Source organism: Heliangelus exortis, chromosome 3, assembly GCF_036169615.1.
Source record: "Heliangelus exortis chromosome 3, bHelExo1.hap1, whole genome shotgun sequence".
Lineage (NCBI taxonomy): Eukaryota > Metazoa > Chordata > Aves > Apodiformes > Trochilidae > Heliangelus > Heliangelus exortis.
In genome coordinates, this window is record NC_092424.1 from 112,404,075 (window position 1) to 112,426,174 (window position 22,100).

At 40.4% G+C, this 22,100-nt stretch overlaps 1 protein-coding gene across 3 annotated transcripts in view; it reads right to left on the reverse strand.

Moving 5' to 3' along the window:
• The window catches only part of MSRA (methionine sulfoxide reductase A), a 354,714-nt gene that overhangs the window by 170,352 nt on the left and 162,262 nt on the right, over positions 1-22,100 (reverse strand). For all 3 annotated transcript variants that reach the window (XM_071742207.1, XM_071742209.1, XM_071742208.1), the window contains one exon: positions 6,960-7,079. In XM_071742207.1, coding sequence (XP_071598308.1) covers positions 6,960-7,079 — 120 coding nt within the window. The remainder of the gene's footprint in view (positions 1-6,959; positions 7,080-22,100) is intronic.

Below are 22,100 nucleotides of genomic sequence, written 5' to 3' on the forward strand. Positions count from 1 at the left end.
AAAAATATTTACTCTGCCTTATATTTTTAAATGATGAATTTCCAGAACACATTTCTGTCTCCTGGTAAACCAAGGTATAATGAAATTTTCTTGGTCAACAGGAAGCTCTTCTGTTGGGAAAGAATATCTCAGTCATGTCAACACACACAATTTTTGAGGTAGAACTGCAATATAACAGGTAAGTGAAATTCAATGCACCTGTGATATTTCTTCTTGCCAAGGTTTGAACATTGCAGCAGCATCTGCTATCACCTTTCCAAATGATTTTTTTTTCTGTGAAATAGGTACATTCATTTTTTTTCATGACTTAGCAATTGCATGGAGGATGAATTTTAGGGTTATGTCAAGATTTTCTCTGCACATGGAGGAGGATCCTGGGACTACAGCCTCATGATAACAGAGACACAAGTTATTCTAACTGTGGCCTAATTAATAAAAAAAATAACTATTTTCTAGAAAAACTTGCTCTCCAATTGCTACAAATATATAGAAAAACATCTACAGTACAGGACATTAACTTTGATCAATACAGCATTTTGTACTTTGATTGGCTGACCTTTCCTGCCTTTCTTACAGGTGAACTAGGCAAAAAAAAAAAAAAAAAAAAAAAAAAAGGGAGAGGTGGAACAATTGGCCAGTAGTATCAAGGCACATTGTACAGATCAAGGTCATGATGAACACCAATATTCTTCACAGAATCTGTCATTAAAATTCCTATATCCACTTCTTATAAGAAAAAAGAAGAACAGACAAAGGCCCAACAGGAATCTATTCTCTTCACGGTGATTTAATAATAAAAGAAAATGTTCTGAGCCATTCTCATTACTGCTTGGAAACTTTAATCTTCTGGACTTAGTTTCTCTTCATGAAAACCTTCAGATCCCTTTCCAAGCTAGAGAAAGTGAAGGGAATATTTGTAGTTTAATTACACACTGAAACATTTTGGAGAGTCAAACCCAGTTTGGAATAGTGGTGTGATGTCTAAACAAAGGGCTTTTCAAGTAATATGGGCACTGTCTTAACATACTAAACAGGGAATTCATCTGTGTTTTGTAGAGAATGAGAAATCTGAGAAGGAAACCTTTTCCCATTTTACATTTTCTCTACATTGCTATTTAAATTTTCTCTACATTGCCTGAAAATGCTGGTCAGATTTTCTGTTGTTGTTCTGCTAACCATCACCCTGCTCTGGTCTCTAGTGGTTGTCTTCCCCTCTCTTTCAGAGATAAATAAAATGAAGTAGAGATGGAATTAACTTGGTAAATCCCCAGCTGACCAAAGGTATAAGAGCAAGAAATAAACATAACCAAGCAATAAATTGATTTTTCCTTTCTACACTCTGTTTCATCAGATATTCAGAAGTCTTCCTGATGACTTTTGGAAGCCCAGATGTTTCAAAGAGAACTGGAACTCCTCCATACAAGAATCACCCAAAATATTTAATTGGTATGTAAGGGACAAAACTATTCCTCAGAAAAACGTGGGTTAGCTGCATAGGAAATGTGAAATAACTTCATAATAAAGGTTTTTATGTAACTCAACACAGAAGCTAAATCATTAATAAGTGAATTATATTGAGTGGTTAATTATTAAGTAATAGGACTTGTGTACAAGAGAAGATGCTTCAGAAAGGTGCTGGGAACCAACTGGATTACAAATTGGTTTAAATAACTCAATATATTGTTATGCTCATTAAGTCTTCTGACTAATGTTGAGTAAGAAACAGGCATAGGAATCTATTTGTCTTACATTGCAGTCACTGAAGATAAACAAAGAAAAAACCACAGAACAAAAATAAAATTACCTGTTTAATGTCAATGGCTTGAACCACAATCCTAAAAACTGCCCTGTTTCTATGAAAATCATCATTAGCTGCATACTTTATATGGAAATTGTACATAACCAGTTTTTGAATAACAACAGCAGAGGGTTTTTTCCCCTCTGATTTCAGTGCCACTTGAGTTATGCAGATTTCAAAAAGCTTATGAATATACAGATAAACAGAATTGTTCTGAACATCTGTAAGCAAAATATGAAAAGATGTTTCATACTGAATGAACATCCTGGGCTGCCTAATGCTGGCCAAAAATGGTGTATTTATGTATTAGGCTGATGCACTGAAAATAGCTCCAAATCCTTCATGCAGTCCAGAATGACTTTTCAGATTTTCCTCTGAAAATTTTCACCACAAAACGTAAAAATCATTTCCAGCACTGTATTTATAAGCCTCAAAATAACTCAAGTTATCTCTCAGCCATCAGTTTAGCAATCCAGCACTCCATCAACTGATAGGAGAATCTTCAGATGACCTGTCCCACATCTGAAGAGGATGACAACACTAATCTCACCCTTGCAAGTGGCATCATGATTTTCCTACCTCTTTAACAGAGAGATGAACCATGCTGCTCTTCAAGGCTTGTAAAGTTGGCTGTTTGCCCTTCAAGGCTACAGTTTTCATGGGGTACCAACACAGGGTTGTAACAGAACAGCCAGAGAAATGGTGGCCTGACACTTAGCTCAACACTGGCTCTGCAGAGAGGTCCAGAAAATGAAGATCCTCCCAAAAGTCTGGAACATCACGGATACAGAGAACAGATCTGCAGTCACTTGAAGAAACACAATCCTTCCTTGCTAGAAAATGTAGCAAAAGCCTGAAGAAAGAACCCCTAAGCATTTGAATCATAGAATCATAGAATTGGCTGGGTTGGAAGGGACCTCTGAGATCATCAAGTCCAACCTTTTGCTTTTTTTACATAGAAGCTACTTATCCAAGACTAAAATATTCAGTATAAAGAGTGAAGGAGAATATCAAATTGCAATCAATATGCTCCAAGCCTCCACCTCAGTAACTCATTCCTTTACAGGTATTTAAATACAGATGGTAGAACCACATTATCACAGACTCCCAGATCAATTATATTTGAGGCTGTGTTGTCAGGTTGAAAACAAGGTAATATTTATGATCATTATGATCTTTAAGAACATCCTAAATTCAAATCAAGACACAACAAACTTTTGTGGGCTTGATGAGTCAATGTGCATGGAACAGACTCCTGCCACTTTTGGCTGCTGGTACATGAGTAAGAAGGAGCTTTATTTCTTGCAGTGTAAGAAAGATCAGCTTTCCAAGCCCAAAAACTAAATAATGAGTCAACTGACTCATCTAGAGTCCTACCATGGAATGAACATGTGGGTGGAGAAGGGAAGAGCAACTGATGTCATCTCTCTTGACTTCTGCAAGGCCTTTGATGTGGTCCCACACAATATCCATGTTCCAAAACTGGAGAGGTATTGGTTTGATGGAGACCATTGGTTTTGATAGAGATATTTGAGAGATATTGGTTTGATGGTCTCTTTTCCCAGGCAACTCTCAGCAAGACAAGAGGGCACAAGAGGTCTCAAGTTGTGCCAGGGGAGGTTTAGGTTGGACATGAGAAAGAATTTCTTTCTGGAGAGGGTGATCAGGCATTGGAATGGGCTGCCCAGGGAAGGGGTGGATTCTCCATCCCTGGAGATATTTCAAAAGAGCCTGGATGTGGCACTCAGTGCCATGGGCTGGGAACCACGGGGGGAGTGGATCAAGGGTTGGACTTGATGAGCTCTGAGGTCCCTTCCAACCCAGCCAATTCTAGGATTCTATGATTCAAGAGCAAGGAAATTTTCTCTCATTAAGCATATGGTGTTAGAGCTTCTTATAGTTTGTAGTAGACGAGCAAGGAGGCTGTGAAGGGATCCAGCACAAGTGCTGTGAGGAAGGGCTGAGGGAGCTGGGGGTGTTGAGGCTGGAGAAGAGGAGGCTCAGGGGAGACCTCATCACTCTCTCCAACTCCCTGAAAGGAGGTTGGAGCCAGGGGGGGGTTGGGCTCTTTTCCCAGGCAACTCTCAGCAAGACAAGAGGGCACAAGAGGTCTCAAGTTGTGCCAGGGGAGGTTTAGGTTGGACATTAGAAAGAATTTCTTTCTGGAGAGGGTGATCAGGCATTGGAATGGGCTGCCCAGGGAAGGGGTGGATTCTCCATCCCTGGAGATATTTCAAAAGAGCCTGGATGTGGCACTCAGTGCCATGGGCTGGGAACCACGGGGGGAGTGGATCAAGGGTTGGACTTGGTGATCTCTGAGGTCCCTTCCAACCCAGCCCATTCCATGATTCTATGGACTGCTCAATGCAGAAGAAGCTGGATGGATGGCTGCACCCAAAGACTTGCAGTCCACAGGTCAACGACCAAATGGAGATCAGTAACTGAATAATTACAAAAAAAATCACCACACCATTGGTTGAGATGTTTGGAGTGACCTTAATGTGGGGAAAGAGTAAATCCACACCATTTTGTCTGAGGTCCAGTTAAAACTGTGCTTTTAGAAGAAGTGCTACGTGTTTCACCCAAAGGATTGTTCCTTTTTTTTCCTCAGAGCAGAATGTCAGAAAGGTGTTGGACTGAAATAAATTTCCTGCCCTGATTCTCAAGACTTCATGGGCTGAAAGCAAAGCTCAGACTCTTGAGAAGTGGATAGAGTTTGGCCAGCCCTGATGTCCTCTCTAGGGATGGATTTAGAGGACAGGATTAATAAGTGTTTACCATAGATATGATCTTGCCAGAACAGATGAATAAGAAAGTGGCAATCCCACAGTCCACCACTGAAATCTACTATTTCATATGAAATGTTCTTCCCAGTGAAATCCATGGCAACATCTGAGAGGAGCTTCTGAGAGGTCTCTTTAAAGATAATCCCCCCAAAATTATGTTTAAAGATGAAAAAAAAAAAGCCAAAAAAAAAAAAAAAAAAAAATAAAAAATAGAGATAGAGGAACCTAAGTAGGAAAAAAGCTATCAGAAATCAGTAAATAACCCAACACAGCTCAGGTGCACAGCTAGGAACAGAAATGTGAAGCACTACACATCCCATTTATGTTCTCACAGACAAAGCTATGAAATATGTGCTTATGCTTCTGGCTATGGCTGAGCAAAAACTCCTCCAGTGGCCAGCATCTGGAGGCAGAAAAACATCCATAATGCAAATGTGGATAAAAAAGCACTAGAAAAATAACCTCAGCTGGGTTTTTGCACTACAAACCTAACTAAAAAAAAAAACCCAAAACTACCCACAAATAGATATCAAAGATTTTTTCCCATTTCTTTATTCCAGGATTTTTATTATTTACTTACCATTTTTATTCTTGTCCACTATTGATAAAATACAACACATGAAGAAGCCATAAAAAGCTTTCAAAATTTCTCAGTCAAACACGAAGCTCACAATAATCTGGAGATATTCTGAAATCTAAAGCCAGCCAATACTGCACATATTGAAGAGAGATGCTACTTTTTTTTTCTATTTCCTTCTCTACACCATCTTGCCCTCTGTTCACATTTCCCCCTGGCCAACAGCCAGCACTAAATATATCTGGAGAAACACTCAACATCCTTCAAAACACCCCTCAGTGTACTGGAACCATGAGCACATTGGGAAGGAAAAGTTGATCAGTTTTTTATATTAATTATCCCCTTATTCCATACCCAGGTCAATAAACAAAGTGGACAACAATAACCTGATAGGTCTTGGAAAATATATGCTTATAAAAATTACACATAGTGAAGGAAATGATAAAGGTACAGAACACAAAAGTGCAGAAGTATTAGGAATTAATGGATCATTTGGATAAATATCACAGGCATCACTGATTCTACTATAGATGAAGCTTTTTATTGCTGCATTTTGCTGGAGTTCTGGGTATCTATGCTCCAGTTAATGCTAAGGGCCTGGTGTATTTTATTTTATTTTATTATTTTATTTTATTTTATTTTATTTTATTTTATTTTATTTTATTTTATTTTATTTTATTTTATTTTAATTTTATTTTATTTTATTTTATTTTATTTTATTTTATTTTATTTTTATTTTATTTTATTTTATTTTATTTTATTTTATTTTATTTTATTCTAGATATTTTAAAAGTTCTATATTCCAAACATTTGCACTCAGGAGCATGCATACTGCTGCAAGTTCCCAAGAGAACTTATTTAGGAGTCTTATTTAGGAGAATTAGGGAGAAATTCTCCCTAATATATATTTAACTATATCTATATCTATATTTCTTTAGCATTTATAAGGCAATTTATTATGAGTTCAGTATTGTCTATGAAATACCCCCATAATTTTTTTTTTTTCACATTTTTACTATTTCCAGAAGGTTCCTGCTTTTTTGGGTGCCTTGCAGCACTTCTGCACAGCCACTGAAATGTCCATTATTTCTCTGTGAACTTTTTAACTCTCTACCAAGCCTGTGTGACAGATTGTCAGGGAGAACACCATTTGGCATGGGAAGGATTAACAAGAAAACAAACCCAAAGAAAACCTCCAAGCTGTTCTCCACCAGTGAGTATGGAAAAGGAAGGATTTGCTTGAACAGCAACGTTAGTCAGTTGCCTGCCATGGTTTTATGGTTTAGATCAGAGAAAAAAAACTGGATTGAGATATCAGGATTAATATGGATGCAATGAAAAATGAACACGAGGTTTGGGGTGGAAGGGATAGGATGCTGTGCATTGAACTGTATAAAAAAATTAAGAAATTACTACTAATAATGCAAATGGGAACTTTAGACCTCTCCAGACAACCTCTTGGTTAGATGGGAGGAATGTGTGCTTTCTGATTTTTGTATATATTCAGATAATGACAAGAGTAAAATCAAAACTCATGCTTTTTCTAAGGGGCACACTAGTATAATCTGAAGTAGAATTAATTTCCAGAAGAAATTACTTTTTATCAAAATATTTATACATAGAAAATGACAATGGCATGGACATACCACAGATGTCATTACAGTTTAGGTGGCAAGGCTGGTACCAGGGTTTACCAAACCTCTTCAGTTGCTGTAATCCCACATTTTACTCTTCATCATGACCCCCAGTCCAACTGGATGCTACTCATGATCCTTCAAACCCAAAGAGAAAGCTTTACCTGAGCAGACCTCTTTGTAGGTAGGGTTGGGAGTGTGTCCTCCTGCATAACCCACTTGAGTGGAGTAGACTCCTTTCTGGGTCCAGAACTTCCTCTCAGCTCCCCAGAAACAGCCCATCCCTGAAGATCAGACAAAAGAAATATTATGAGGTCAAAAGCTCCCCAAAATGAAATAAATCACTTGAATATTAATTGATAAAGTCAGTAGTGGAAGTAACACAGATCGAGCACATGATGGTCAAATATTTTCCCCAAATTATATATGTAATATACTGAGAAATCAAGTCTACATCACAGCACAACCCAATGAAGCTTTATTGATGCTTCTGACACATCACAGAGGACAAATCCTACAAAGGTTCAAAGGTCCAAACAGGGAGAATTCCCAGGCACCTAAAAAAAAGTTACTAAGAAGGCAGTTGTGCTATTTGTACAGCACATTTTTACCTTAAATGATTAGCAAGCTGTCAAAACACAATAATTTGTATTAATGGCAAACAGTTATTTAATCCTCTGCTTTTAGTCACGTGCAGTCTTCAAAGGTGGCAATAATTTTATGCCATAGAGGAGGAAAAAGGTTTTGTTTTAACCATTTATGCATTTATTTGATGTTCAGACAAGCCTTTGGTAGCCCTACACCCACCTGGCCCATTACCAGCAGACTGCCAAGAGGTGTAAATCAGCAAAACTCTCCTGATAAGAGGAATCAAGCACCTTGTAGGAAACTCAGCAGGGAGGAAGAACAAGAGGAACACCCACACTTCTTAAATAGTTAAGAGATGTTAGCTACAGTTTGGAGGACTCTCTAAACCTGAAACATACACTCCAGTATTGCTTACTTTATCCCCAGTTATGGGTGATGTGTTTTCTCTTCCAGTGATAACATACTTATAAATAAAAGGCAGTAAAATAAGCTAAATATTAACTACACTTAGATATCAACAACCCGTGATGGGTTTTCTATTTCTACCAGTGACAGGTTAAAAAATGAGAGATGTTCCTTCCAAGTACAACGAGAAGAACAAAGCAGCCCCTTCTGTCAGCTCCAATGGCCCACAAAGGCATTTTCTTTCTTTGAAACTTCAGATATTAACTTCAAATTAAAGTTATAATGCCCCCAAAACACAGAATGACCCAGATTTCTCATTCTACATCAGGTGCTCAAGCATGCTGCATAAATTAGGAGCTCAGTCTGCTCCTGGAGACCATGGCAAGAGGCAGGCATCTCCTGAGGACAATTCAGCCCCCAGAAGATAGAAATTGCTGAATAAATTACAGTCATTCACCCTTGCCTACAGAGATAGCTGTGGCTATTAGACTTAGTAAATTAGGCTCTCCTGAAATCCCCTCCCACTTTGGCAAGAAGAACCATCCAGAATCCTCATTTGAGAGAAATTTTTCAGGCACATCTCACCATCCTCATGGTGACTTAAACTAAGGTGTATTTCTGTCCCTGATGTCACTATTTGATCTCAGTGAAGCTGTCTGCTAAATATGCCCCAAAATCTGGGCAGCTGATATAGGGCAAGGGAGGTTTTACACCTCACTCTCTGGGATGCTTGGTCCAGACAGCAGCTGAGGTCCTGGTGTTGTCCAAATCCAAAGGAAAATGAGGGAACACCACAATCCCTGATGTTCAGGTTTCCTCCCCACAGAAGTCAAGAGGACATCCAAGGGGGACAGCCAGGGACATCCCCATCTCAGCCCAAGGGTCAGGTCACAGATGAGAAGGAGCCCAAAGCAAGGAGCTAGGAAGTGCTCCTTGGTCCATGGGGAAGAGAGCCTTGGAAGAGAGTTTAGACACAGCCTTGGAGTCTTGAACCAAATAATTGCTTAGGTTTATATTTTTATACATGTTTCTCATATGTGTAAACCTGCATGTTGGACACAGGTAGGTTCCTGGTAAAAAAACTGTCAGGGTTTAACACTGCCCTGGCAATTAAACCAAGTAACAGAAGCTCTCTATTAATCCCCTTCCCCTCCCTGATAAAGGAAGGAGAGAGAATAAGGGAGAAAGACTGATGGGTTGGGAACTAAACTACACAGCTTTAATGAAACAGTAATGATAAATAGGAAAAATGACTAAATCTATACAAATATACAGGAAAATGGATCCCATGTTCCTCCCCCCTTCCCCCCCATAACTCTCCCATCCCCACTGAGGCTGCAGGGCAGCCCTGGGAAAGTCCAGGCTGGAATCCTGGGGTCAGCAGCAGTTGGGAGCTGGAGGCAGGAACACACAGATTCAGGCTGGCATGGATCAGGAGCACAGGCAGAGGAAGGGATGGAATCCTCCCAGGATGCCAAAACAAACAGGGAGAGGGGAAGAAGGGGAAGCAGGAAGGGGTTTGACCCTTGTGATCCCTCCAATTTCTCCTGAGTATGAGGTGTATGGGATGGAATACTCTGTTTGGTCAAGTTTGGTCATTTATCTTGTCTGTTCCTCCCCAAAGGAGGGTTTCAGGTGGGACCTCTTTACTCCTTTTCTTCTTCCAGAGGGCAAAATGTTGCTCAGAGCTGAGCAGTTCCTTGGTTCTGCAGCCCATTCTCCAGCTGTAACTATAACCATGGAGTGGGATCAGTCCCAGCAGCAGCCACTGCCTGAGAAACTTGCTGTTCATTTCAGCAAGTGCAGCTCCTGACAAGAGACTGAGCTGGAAGCAAAAGTACAAGACAGAAAATCCCCTTTATCCTGGCCCAAACCAGGACAAAAACCACATGCATCCTACCAAAATTCCTCTTGCAGTGCATTTGAGTGATCTGAAGCATCAACACTCATGAATAATTATTAAAGGAATGTAAATTCTTGACTTTTTTAGACTGGGCAGGCAAAGCTCAGAAGCAAACAGAAGCACACAGCATGGGGCAGGAGGGCAAATTTCTGTTAGAATAAACCCCATAATTTTCATCATTCCTGTCTGCATTTCTTTATTTCTCACGCTGAACATCAGAGATGTAGATAAGTCTGAGCTGTGTCTTCACACTGCTTTTTCCATGAGGACATTTTGGAGGCAATACAGAATAAATGTGATGATGAATCTATTTGAAAAGTGCATCCCATGTAGCTAAAGTCAACAAAGAAGAGAAAACACCAGTTTTAAAAATCACAACTGGGACAATTGTTTAATTTATGTGGAAGGTCTATTGCATATCAAGTCTATCATGTGACTCTTTCTAAGTCAAGAACACAGCTTTGCCATCACCACCCAGTCTACTCTAACAGACTTTGTCCTTCTGATAATCATACTTGACTCTGTCAGCAAAAGAAGATTTTGTATTTAGATGTTCCCAAAGAGGAAGGAGCCAGGATCCACCTAAATCTCCTCTATCTTGTCTTCAGATATATTACTACACACACTGCCCAGATAATCTTTTTAGGACTGTCTATGCTTGGTGGTCTCAGAATTCATCAGGTTCTTCTCTATTTCTCATGTCAGTGTTCATCCAAAACGTGTCCTGAAAACACAGGCACCTCTCACTACTTTTCTGGTGACTGGATTTAGGCAAAGAGCAGAAGATGGCATCAGAACTCACACAGAAGTGGGCAGACATAGACTCATTCCAAGGGTGCTCTTAATTTGCTTTGTGGGTTGTTTTCTAGAACTTAAGACTGATTCAGCATCCAAAGCACTGAAAATAAATCTCAGCCCCAAATTAATGTTATCCTTAACATTACATGGGAAGCCTGAGCTCCAGCTGCCTCAAATCCCAGCTGATTATGGAGCAGGTGACACCAAGACCCTTGCAGGAAGGACTTTGTAGCCAAGTTATCAAACTAACGTTGGTTGGAGAAGCACACTGAGATGTGGGGAATGAGTTATTTCATCTATGCCAAAAAAAAGTACAAAGATTTTCCCCAGAGGAAACACCTTGGCCCACACTTGAGTGCCATGGAATAACCTCAAGGACATAACTCCAATTTAGGTTTAAATTCAGATTAAGTTCAACTTCCAACACAAAGTAAAAATGCTCATGCTTCTCCTTTTTATTTCAATAAATCCTGATCTGCACTGCCCCAAATTCCTGATGATCGGGGTGGTGGTCACTGCTCTCCTTGATCACTGTCATTTAAGGTTCTCCCATTGAAGCCCTCTCTGGATCTGTTGTTTTGACCCAGTTCTTCCACATCCTCACCACTGTTTCTCTCACTTTTTCTTCCCTGTAACCAATTCATAGAATCATAGAACCATAGAATGGGCTGGGTTGGAAGGGACCTCAGAGCTCATCAAGTCCAACCCTTGATCCACTCCCCCCGTGGTTCCCAGCCCATGGCACTGAGTGCCACATCCAGGCTCTTTTGAAATATCTCCAGGGATGGAGAATCCACCCCTTCCCTGGGCAGCCCATTCCAATGCTTGATCACCCTCTCCAGAAAGAAATTCTTTCTAATGTCCAACCTAAACCTCCCCTGGCACAACTTGAGACCTCTTGTGCCCTCTTGTCTTGCTGAGAGTTGCCTGGGAAAAGAGCCCAACCCCCCCCTGGCTCCAACCTCCTTTCAGGGAGTTGCAGAGAGTGATGAGGTCTCCCCTGAGCCTCCTCTTCTCCAGCCTCAACACCCCCAGCTCCCTCAGCCCTTCCTCACAGCACTTGTGCTGGATCCCTTCCCAGCCTCCTTGCTCTTCTCTGGACCTGCTCCAGCACCTCAAGCTCCTTCCTGAGCTGAGGGGCCCAGAACTGGACACAGGACTCAAGCTGTGGCCTCCCCAGGGCTGAGCACAGGGGCAGAATCCCTTCCCTGGACCTGCTGGCCACGCTCTTCCTGACACAGCCCAGGATGCCATTGGCCTTCTTGGCCACCTGGGCACACTGCTGCCTCCTCTTCAGCTTCCTGGCAATCCAGACTCCCAGCTCCCTTTCTGCCACTCTGTGCCCAGCCTGGAGCTCCCCATGGGGTTCTTGTGTTGAACCTCATCCCGTTGGGATCAGCCCAACTCTCCAGTCTGTCCAGGTCCCTCTGCAGAGCCCTCCTGCCTTCCAGCTGATCCATACTTCCCCCCAGTTTAGTGTCATCTGCAAATTTGCTGATGATGGACTCAATCCCCTCATCTAAATCATCAATAAAGATATCAAACAGCACTGGGCCCAACACTGATCCCTGGGGGACACCACGAGTGACCGACCCCAACTGGATCCTTCCTCTGAGAGAGAGATGTTGGATTCTCTTGATGAACTGTTCTCCTCATTTCTCAAGAAACCTGGCACCTTGCACCAACAATAAGTCCTCAAATCCAAAAGAACAGATTAAATTGAGATGAAAAAAATAATTGAGATAGTAAAACAACCTGCTAGTAAAGGGCCATCATTTGCAATACAATACTGAACTGCTTTTCACAGTGTTCAGACATTCAGAGGTTGATGTTTGTTATTCTGCTAAAGTGGAGCCAGGTTCTACAGGGAAATTGTCAAAAGAGGAGAAATATTAAAAACAAAACCCTGCATAATGTTCTGGAGTGAAGGCACAGAAGCTCACAGAGTGCTTGTTCTTCAGTGGGTTGGTTACCTTGAACCATGTTTGGTTAACACAACGATTACTGAAATTGGGAAATAATCTCTGTCCAAGATTTCACATGCTCTTGCAGTTAAAAAAAAAAAAAAATTACTATTCCTAATTATTACTACTCTGGTAAGAAAAATGAAGCAATAAATAATGACAACAGTTAAATAATTAGCTAAAACTCAGGGGAGGAAACCAGTACAAAGTAGTAGGAAAAGACACATAAAAGCAAAATAAGCCATCCTACTATTAAAATTTGAAACTGGAAAACATGAATGTGATTTTAAACTGCTCCTGAAATAATTTGCATAATCCCCAATCTTGGTGAAGTTACAGAGACCTTCTGGAGGCATTCCTAAAAGAAAGGCAGAAAAAAGCAATATGGGGGAATGTACTCATGTTCCCAGAAAGAGCACTACTTGAACATAATGGGCATTGCAGAAGAGTGTTTCAGCACTGAAGATATTTGTCACTTTTTAATTGCTAATTTGTAAAACAAAAACTATTCTTTCAGTGATGTGTTTTGACTGAGTCTTAATTGGAATTTCAAAAGGCATTTAATTTTTTTTTTATTTTTTTTTTTTTTTTTTGCTTTTGAACTTCAAAACCAAACAGATTCAAATGGCAATCTTTAATGGTTCACTCATCCCTATAAATAATATTAATCAGCCAGCTTGGGAATAAATGCTGGTACCCCTCTGCCTCCCTAACATCCACATCCATTTTCTCAAACTATTCCCTTTGTATCTCCATACCCATATGTATCATCTGAACAACTCTTTCTGTACACAGCCTTACACTCAGCCAAGGAATTTGTGTTTCCATAGGCAACCCAGGTCATTTGCATATTTGTACAAACTAGTTAGCATAAACTGAAGTATTTTCCTAAAATAATGAAAGCAAAGTGTTAGTCCAATAAGAGATAAGCATCCTGGTGTTAAAGATAATCTGTAATAATTTTGACATATCCACAGAGTAGAATTTAACCCCAGTTCTTCACTTCCCAGGCAGATGAATGGCTTTATGGACCATGCTGACCATATTGACCACTGACTGCAAGAGGAGCTCCTACATTGGTGAGGCCACACCTGGAGTATTGTGTCCAGTTCTGGGCCCCTCAGTTCAAGAAGGACAGGGAAGTGCTTGAAAGAGTCCAGCGCAGAGCTACTGAGATGATTAAGGGAGTGGAACATCTCCCTTATGAGGAAAGGCTGAGGGAGCTGGGGCTCTTTAGTTTGGAGAAAAGGAGACTGAGGGGTGACCTCATCAATGTTTTCAAATATGTAAGGGGTGAGTGTCAGGGAGATGGAGTTAGGCTTTTCTCAGTGGTGACCAGTGATAGGACAAGGGGTAATGGGTGTAAATTGGAGCATAGGAGGTTCAAGTTGAATATCAGAAAAAATTTTTTTACTGTAAGGGTGACGGAGCCCTGGAACAGGCTGCCCAGGGGGGTTGTGGAGTCTCCTTCACTGGAGACATTCAAAACCCACCTGGACACGTTCCTAGGCGATGTACTCTAGGGGGCCCTGCTCTGGCAGGGGGGGTTGGACTAGATGATCTTTCCAGGTCCCTTCCAACCCCTAGGATTCTAGGATTCTAGGATTAATTTATTTGCCTAAATGGAGACATCCAGGGTCACTGCAGACACCTTAGGATATCCAAGACATCTGTCTGCAGGCTGACATAAATGAAACAGGACACAGGAGAGACATGCACCCTTCCTGAAAGGCATCCTGAGAGCAGGCAGAAAGCTCTGGGGCACCCCAGATGTAACTGTTTGCAAATTTTAAGTCAAGAAGAATAAGCCCATACCCCATATGCAAATATTACAACCCCCTGAACCTGCAACTGACTCAAATTCCCCAAAATACCAAATTGCTTGCAGAAAGAGGAGGCTCTGAGATGACCTTTTTAATATCTGAAGGGGCTACAAGAAAGCTGGGGGAGGGCTTTGGAGACGGGGGGGTAGGGAGAGGACAAGGGAAATGGGTTAAAACTGGAAGAGGGGAGATTGAGGTTGGACATGAGGAAGAAATTCTTGAATTTGAGGGTGCTGAGCCCCTGGTTGCCCAGGTTGCCCAAGGAAGCTGTGGCTGCCCCATCTCTGGCAGTGTCTCAGCCCAGGTTGGATGGGGCTTGGAGCACCCTGGGCTGTGGGAGGTGTCCCTGCCCATGCAGGGGGTTGGAACTGGATGAGCTTCCAACCCAAACCATTCTATAGTTCTATGAAAATACAGTGATTTGTGTCTGAAAGTTGCCTATTTCTCTTCCACAACTATAAAATGTGTAGCATTACCAGCTGAGCTGTAGAAAAGTCTCTGCTGCAGCATAAGCCAGATGAATCCTTATTATAATTACTTATTATTAGTTACCTAATAGTCCATTAGGTTCTGAGCTAAGCAGTTACTAGTAGGTTGAGAGAGGTTCTCCTCCCCCTCTGCTCTGCCCTGGTGAAGCCACATCTGGAATATTGTGTCCAGTTCTGGGCCCCTCAGTTCCAGCAGGACAGGGAACTGCTGGAGAGAGTCCAGCACAGAGCAAGCAAGAGGATGGAAGGAGTGGAACATCTCCTGGTGAGGAAAGGCTGAGGGAGCTGGGGCTCTGCAGCTGGGAGGAGACTGAGGAACAACCTCAGTAATGTTCATAAATATCCAAAGGAAGAGACTCAGAAGGATGGAGCCAGGATCTTCTCAGTGATGCCCAATGTCAGGAGAAGGGGTAATGATGCAAGCTGGACCATAGGACCATGTAAAGCTTTTCCATCCAGAGGGATTGTAGAGTCTCCTTCTCTGGGGACTTTCAAGACCCACTTGGATCTGTTCCTGTGGGACCTCACTGGGTGATTCTGCTCTGGCAGGGGGGTTGGACTCCAGGATCTTTTGAGATCCCTTCTAATCCCTAACATTTTCTGGTTCTGTGATTCTGCAAAGAGGGCTGATGCTTCAGGGCCTCAGATTTCCATCTGGAAAAAACTCACAGCAGGCACAGAATGATACAGACACACACACACACAATTTTATAAACAGGCCATTTTTCATATTTTCTCTAAAATATGTACCTGTAAAAGGTTTTTCTCATTTGTGGAGCTTTTCTGTTTGTTTGTTTATTTCTAATTCTTTTGTCCTTTACCTTTGTGGCACATCCTTCTCCACTGGGCATCAGGTCCATACACAACCTGACTTCTCCCTGACTACCCCATGACCTTTTCTTCCTGCCAGCTTTCTTTCCAAGTATTCTCTCTCCCCTGCCCTCCCAGCAGCCCATCAGGACATCCAGAAGACTCTTTTTGTCATATTCTGAGGAACGAGTGCATTCTTTCATTGACATGCCAAGGCTTTTCTGGCCCTCTGCCTTCAGTCCCTACACCCACACTTCAAGGCACTTTTCCATGCAGCAGATTAAGAAGCTGTTTCCTTGCCAGGTTGATAGCAATGCTTGACTGCAGAAGATGAACTGCAAGGCTCCTTCTGTTAGCAGGAGTTTGGAATCTAGGACTCCATTAAGTAGGGGGAAAAGTCAGTTTTAAAAACACACTCCGAAAAATCAAGTGTCCCAACGAGAGAAGGAAACTCAGTGTCTCCTGGAAGCATCATCCCTAACCCCAGCTCAGAGAAAGAAGTGGGACAGGATCTATCCAAAGCTCAGGAGCACACTAGGCAGGGGAGAGAGCAGATCTTGTGCCAGCTTCTGTTCTGAAACCCTAAAAGCAAGGACTCTGCCAGCTGCTCAAATGTTACAGTACCCAGCCAAAAGTAGCTGGGGGCACAGGCTGCTCCTGTACATCCAAGCAGTAAAGGACAGCCAAGAGAACATCCCACTGGAACACCTCAGTGCTTCTTGCTCAAGCCAGCATCTCCCTGGGAGCTGGAGACACAGCTGCCAGTATCCCCACTTCTCTTGGCCAGTGCAGGACTTGGCCCAACTTTTGAATACGATTGATTTAGTTACCTCTATAAAATCTGGAGAAAGAAATGCTCAGCTGCTTTGAACTGAAATGATGGTTGGTTTTTTTGTTGGTTTTTTTTTTTTTTTTTTTTTTTTTTTTTTTTCTTTTTTCTTTCTTTCCCCAACTGGGAAGAATAAATTGCCCCTCACCAAGTTACCTACCTATATAATAGTGCTCATTTCATATGTTTCTGCCAAATGCTAACTGTGATTGGCATTTTTCTCTTTAAAAAATTGTGTCGAGCAGTTGGTACAGCTGATTGATTGAAGTCAGTCCAAGAACTGATATTTCCAAGTACTGAGCCAACCAGATATTTATGCTGTGTGCTCTGAAACTGTGGGGACCATTCATTTTAAGTACTTCACAGGTTGGCTTCTCCATCAAAGGTCAGGATGAGACCTTACCAAGCACCATCATGTTCCTTCCCCCAAAGAGAAGACTCAGAAGGCAACAAAAAGGCTGTGATGGGACTCAGTTTGGAAAATCAGGACATCAGGATGATCTGGCAGCCCAGGAGAACACCCAGCCTGTACCTGGTCTACACACAGTGGTTGTACACCTGGTTACACATTTCTTAACTTTCTGTAACTCAGTAGCACCAGACCTCCAGAAAGTGGCATTTTGTTCTCCACAGGGAAATGTGCCATTCCCTTTGGCTTCACTCTGGCTGTGGACACAAATCCAAAAGTAGGATTGGATCTCACAGTCACATGTAGAGTGAGTGAATCCAGCTTTGTTCAACACTTCTGTACTCCCTGTGCACCTACACAACTGTTACTAAGGGCTTGAAAATCTGAAATTGCCCAAGCCATGCCCTCACAGGCACCAAGACAGCACAAATTCCTCCAGAGCCTTTGTTCTGATTTTTTTTTTTTTTTTTCCAAATGATTCCTGTTTAAAATCTGGAAAGAATTCCAGATTCAAGTTGCAATGCAATATCATCTTTTACATAACTTTGTAGTATGTAGGGCGTTTGGTGAGCCATCTGGCTGCATATGGGATTCATGTTATCAACCAGGATTTAAAGTCAAATTGTATTATTGTTGTCTTTAAGGGTTTAACATACAGCAAACACAGAACATTTGAGCAGTCACAGAATATTTGAGATGACTGGAAAACGATCAACCAAGGAATGGTTGGGAGGAATATTAAAAAAAAAAAAACCAAAACCAAACAAAAAATAAACAAACCAAAACAACCTGAAATGGAGAACAAGCTCAGCTGAAAGAAATAAAATTCCTGATGACAGATGGCATGAAGCTGATGATCTTCCTCGATAAGCATTGGCTCAAGTGCTACAACAGGGCTGATAAATATGTTGAACAGCTTGCCTGGGGCAAGTCAAACAAAGCCCTGGGCAAGAAATTTAAAATGCAGTTTGCCTAACAGAGCAGCTAAAGAGGAATTTCTTGGCTCACCATTTTGCCAGGATGTGTTGGGTTCACACTGCATGAATTCCCAGAGAAATTCTTGGGTTTGCTGCTTTTTCCACTGGAGAAGCAAAAGCCTCATGTTCACTCACAAAACCAAATGCTCAAGCAATTCCTTTGTGGCTGTGTGGTAGCTGCTGACATCTGAATTTTGTGTGGGCACAGGTTTGGGCGTGGGGGTGTCTGGATAAAATCTACACAACTGATTTTGTGTATTGGAATTATTGTATTTGGAATTATTGTATTTGGAATTATTGTATTTGGAATTATTGTATTTGGAATTATTGTAGAAGGCAACACAGACAATAGAAAGGGAATATTCTCCTGTGGAAAGAAAAAACTGCATGAAAAATATTCATAACATGGCATAAGTATGATTTTTGGAAAACCATAGAAGATGACAGCACTCAAACTAGGAAAAACAATAAAGAGCTGGAGAGATAAAATTATTCTTAAGATGGGTTTGTTCAATCCATCATAAAAGCATGTTACAAGGCATAAATCATACAAGAACAACAGGATTTAAAGAAATCTGAAGCCAGTATAAAAAGTGTTAATTAGGCACCAACCACAATTGCTCTAAACTTCCCAGTTATAGCACCAGAGTTTTCAGATATTCCTATTTAAATGTAATTTTGATCTTAACCAGCAGAGAGCAGGGATATACACAAGTCAGTGTATTAAAGTATTTTCAAAGATGGCCTTTTTCCCTGCCTCAGTATTTTTCCCAACCCAAGTGGAGAGAATATTTAAACCAATTTTGTCTTGAAGGCCAACAAAGCTGTTCTCTGGTGAGTCCACATAATAAAAAAATTCCATCATCCAAATCCTCTGATGTTGAGAAACATCTTGTTTCTTACCACCAGCAACTGGAAGCCACGACCCACTTCAAAAAATAATTTCTGCTGATTTGGAAGGCTGACATCACACACTGGAAGGAGAATATGTAAATGCAGAAAAAGCCAAATTTTCTGACCAAATTTTCTGAGATAGTCCAGAATGGGACACAAACCTACACCCAGCAGAGCTGGGAGGAGAACTGTGCACCCCAAGCTCCACCTGGGAGCTCCACTGGAATAATTCTGAAGTTTATCTTGGAGCTAAATAACCAGAACTAACCCTGTGAATCATTCCTAAAAGGGAATATGAAGAGAAGATCTTGCAAGAGTCAAGAAGGTCAACTACTGTGGCTCTGCCTTTTTCTGTAGTCTTGGGGTACAGGATTTATCCCTCCTAGGTGTTCTGCAGCTATTTCTTCTGTACTGATCACACTCAGCATCTTCTTAATTAGGAGAGAAAAGTTAAAAGGAGTTGGAGGATGTGCAGGGTTCATTAAATAATAATAATAATAATAATAATAATAATAATAAGAATAAGAATAAGAATAAGAATAAGAATAAGAATAAGAATAAGAATAAGAATAAGAATAAGAAGAAGAAGAAGAAGAAGAAGAAGAAGAAGAATAAGAATAATAATAATAATAATAATAATAAGAAGAAGAAGAAGAAGAAGAAGAAGAAGAAGGAGGAGCAGGAGGAGAAGAAGAAGAAGAAGAAGAAGAAGGAGGAGAAGGAGGAGAAGAAGAAGAAGAAGAAGAAGAAGAAGAAGAAGAAGAAGAAGAAGAAGAAGAAGAAGAAGGAGGAGCAGGAGGAGAAGAAGAAGAAGAAGAAGAAGAAGAAGAGTTATTATTATATATTAATAATGGTAAATATATAATAATATTATTATATAATGCATTATATATTATTATATATCATTATATATTATTATGTTAATAATATATATTATATATCATATAAAATATTTAATATATTATCATATAATGATTATAATTATTATTATTATTATATTTTATTATATATTATTATATAATTATACACTCATTACATATACATAGGGTTCAATACATAAATTCCACAGGTTTTGCTCCAGGGTGGGAATATGCCATAGGAGGAAGCCTGGCAGCAGATGTTTGGAGCAGAGGAACCAGGTTTCCTGCCTCCTCTAGAAAGCAAATAGTTAAATATTAATTCACATGTATTTAGCTCCTTTCAACCAAAACCATCAAAGCATTTTGCACACAATAATGAGGTCTCACATGAACCATAATTTATGAATTATTACTTTAAGTACTCACAACTGAGGTATGAGTGGTCCCAAAGCAAAGCAAAGAATCCCTTTTGGAAAAACACCAAAAGGATTTCAACTACCAGGACTTTGTTTAAAATCTCTCTTTTTCCTGACTACTGGGTGACAGAAAGACTACTTGACAAAAGCATGTATTTTCTAACTTTTTCCTTCCTAGATTTTGGTTGTTTTGTATTCTCCAGTAAAATTTTGTCTAGATAACACGTAGCAAATTTCACCTCATTTGTCTTCTGTCACTGGAATGTGGCTGCAATTTGGTAACGTAGAAAATATGACAAAATAAAGAACTCCTTCCAAAAATACAGAAATTACATTGCAACACTGTGACTGCTTTAATATGTTGAGCCAGATATTCCAAGTGGTGTTCTTGATATTTGTTAGGGTGGAACCTCTGGGTAGAACCAGGCAAGATGAGGCAGAGGAGCAGAGAAATCAAAAATGAACAATAAAATAGAGAATCCATCAAAAAATAAATAGCTCAATATCTTCCTCCTGTAGATTTTCACCTTATAAAAATTTATTTTGTCCTTTGATCCACTTTGATTCATGAAATTGAACTGATTCTGTCTGCTTGGCACTGGATCAGTGGTCGATTCCATTATATTCAGACAGGTGTAAAACTGGGAAGGAGATGAGAGGGAGGCTTGGGGAATTCAAGCCTGAATGAAGACTAAAAAAGATTTTTCTCTCTGAGGCCTCTCTCCATCATTAGTGTTACTGGGAATTTAAAACCTCAGCACATAAAAGCATTCATCCCAGATTTGGATTCATTCCATTGTGTTGGGCTCCAGGTACCAAAGCAAAGCAGCAACCTCCCCAAAAGTTTTGTTTTTTGTTTTTTTTTTTTCTACAGGGATATTGGTACATTCCAGAAACATGGAAGAGAACTGTATCAAACTGCACAGTTCAGGAACTGGAAGCCAACAAACACATTTTCTTTCATGTCTGGGGATTTGGGAGTGGAGCTGAGGAAATGGCTGGGAACAACCTGGTATCATTTTTCACACACAACTGAATTTGCTGCAAAGCCATATTACACCAAAAATGGGTTTTACCTGCAGAAAAGAAGGGCTGTTCACAAAGTAAGAATAATTAGCCCTTAAGTGCAAAACATTTGGCTTGAAATTTCCTGTCTTTCAAGCCTAAGTGATTAAAGAGGAGTCTTAAGAAGTACTGTAAGGACCTGATGTTTCTTGGCCACAGGGATGAGGACTGAAGTGTCCCAAGGGCATGGAAAAAAAGGTCTATGGTCAAAATTTTGACTCCTTTAACTACTTTTTTTTTTTTTAATTTCTCTTACAAATTGAACTGTTGGATCAATGAAAATGTGCTGAGTCAGAATAGAAGCATCAGAAGTTCTTTATACGTCTCTAAAGTGTCCAAAAATGGAACCAAATTTTAATCTGAATTAACACAGCAGAATGTCCAAGGATACAGCCAGTAAAGAATAAATTATGCCATCTTGTGCACAGATAAATTCAGTCCAGGCACTTTTCTATCATCTCCTTTGAAGAAGAACATAGTTCCTTAATATATTACCTTTCAAAAGCCTGTTAGGGATATAAAAAAACTCAGGTACAATAATATGTGAAAGAGATTGAGATAGAACTACATGGTCCTATCACCAACCTGATTATTTGCTTCATTGCAAAGCATCACATCTTTAGTTCAGCCATTGATTTGAGACTTTCAAATCATTTTGTGATCTTCCCTTGCTCTGAGCATCCCAACACTTTGCAGAGATTCATTTTAGATCATCCTTGGTCATTTGACACACTTTAGTGCTCTGCTACTCAAGTAGAACTTGATGTACACATAAAATAAGAGATGTCATCAGGGCTGTGTAATCCATTTGATTCTCTTGAAACAGCATCTTTGATAGAAATTTGTCTCTGCAATAATAGCAGAGCCTTCCCCTTGTCTTGTGAAAATCTCTCTAATCTTTCAGCAGCCTTGAGGAGCTTGAAATACACAGAAGCAAAGGAAAATATATGCTGCTCCTACTACAAAAGCAAAGCACCACAAATATTTTGCTCCCAGCAAAGTAAGAATCACTTTTAGGGTTATGTTAAAGGAAATAATAACTTGTTTACAATGGTTGTTTACTGCAAGGAATAGAA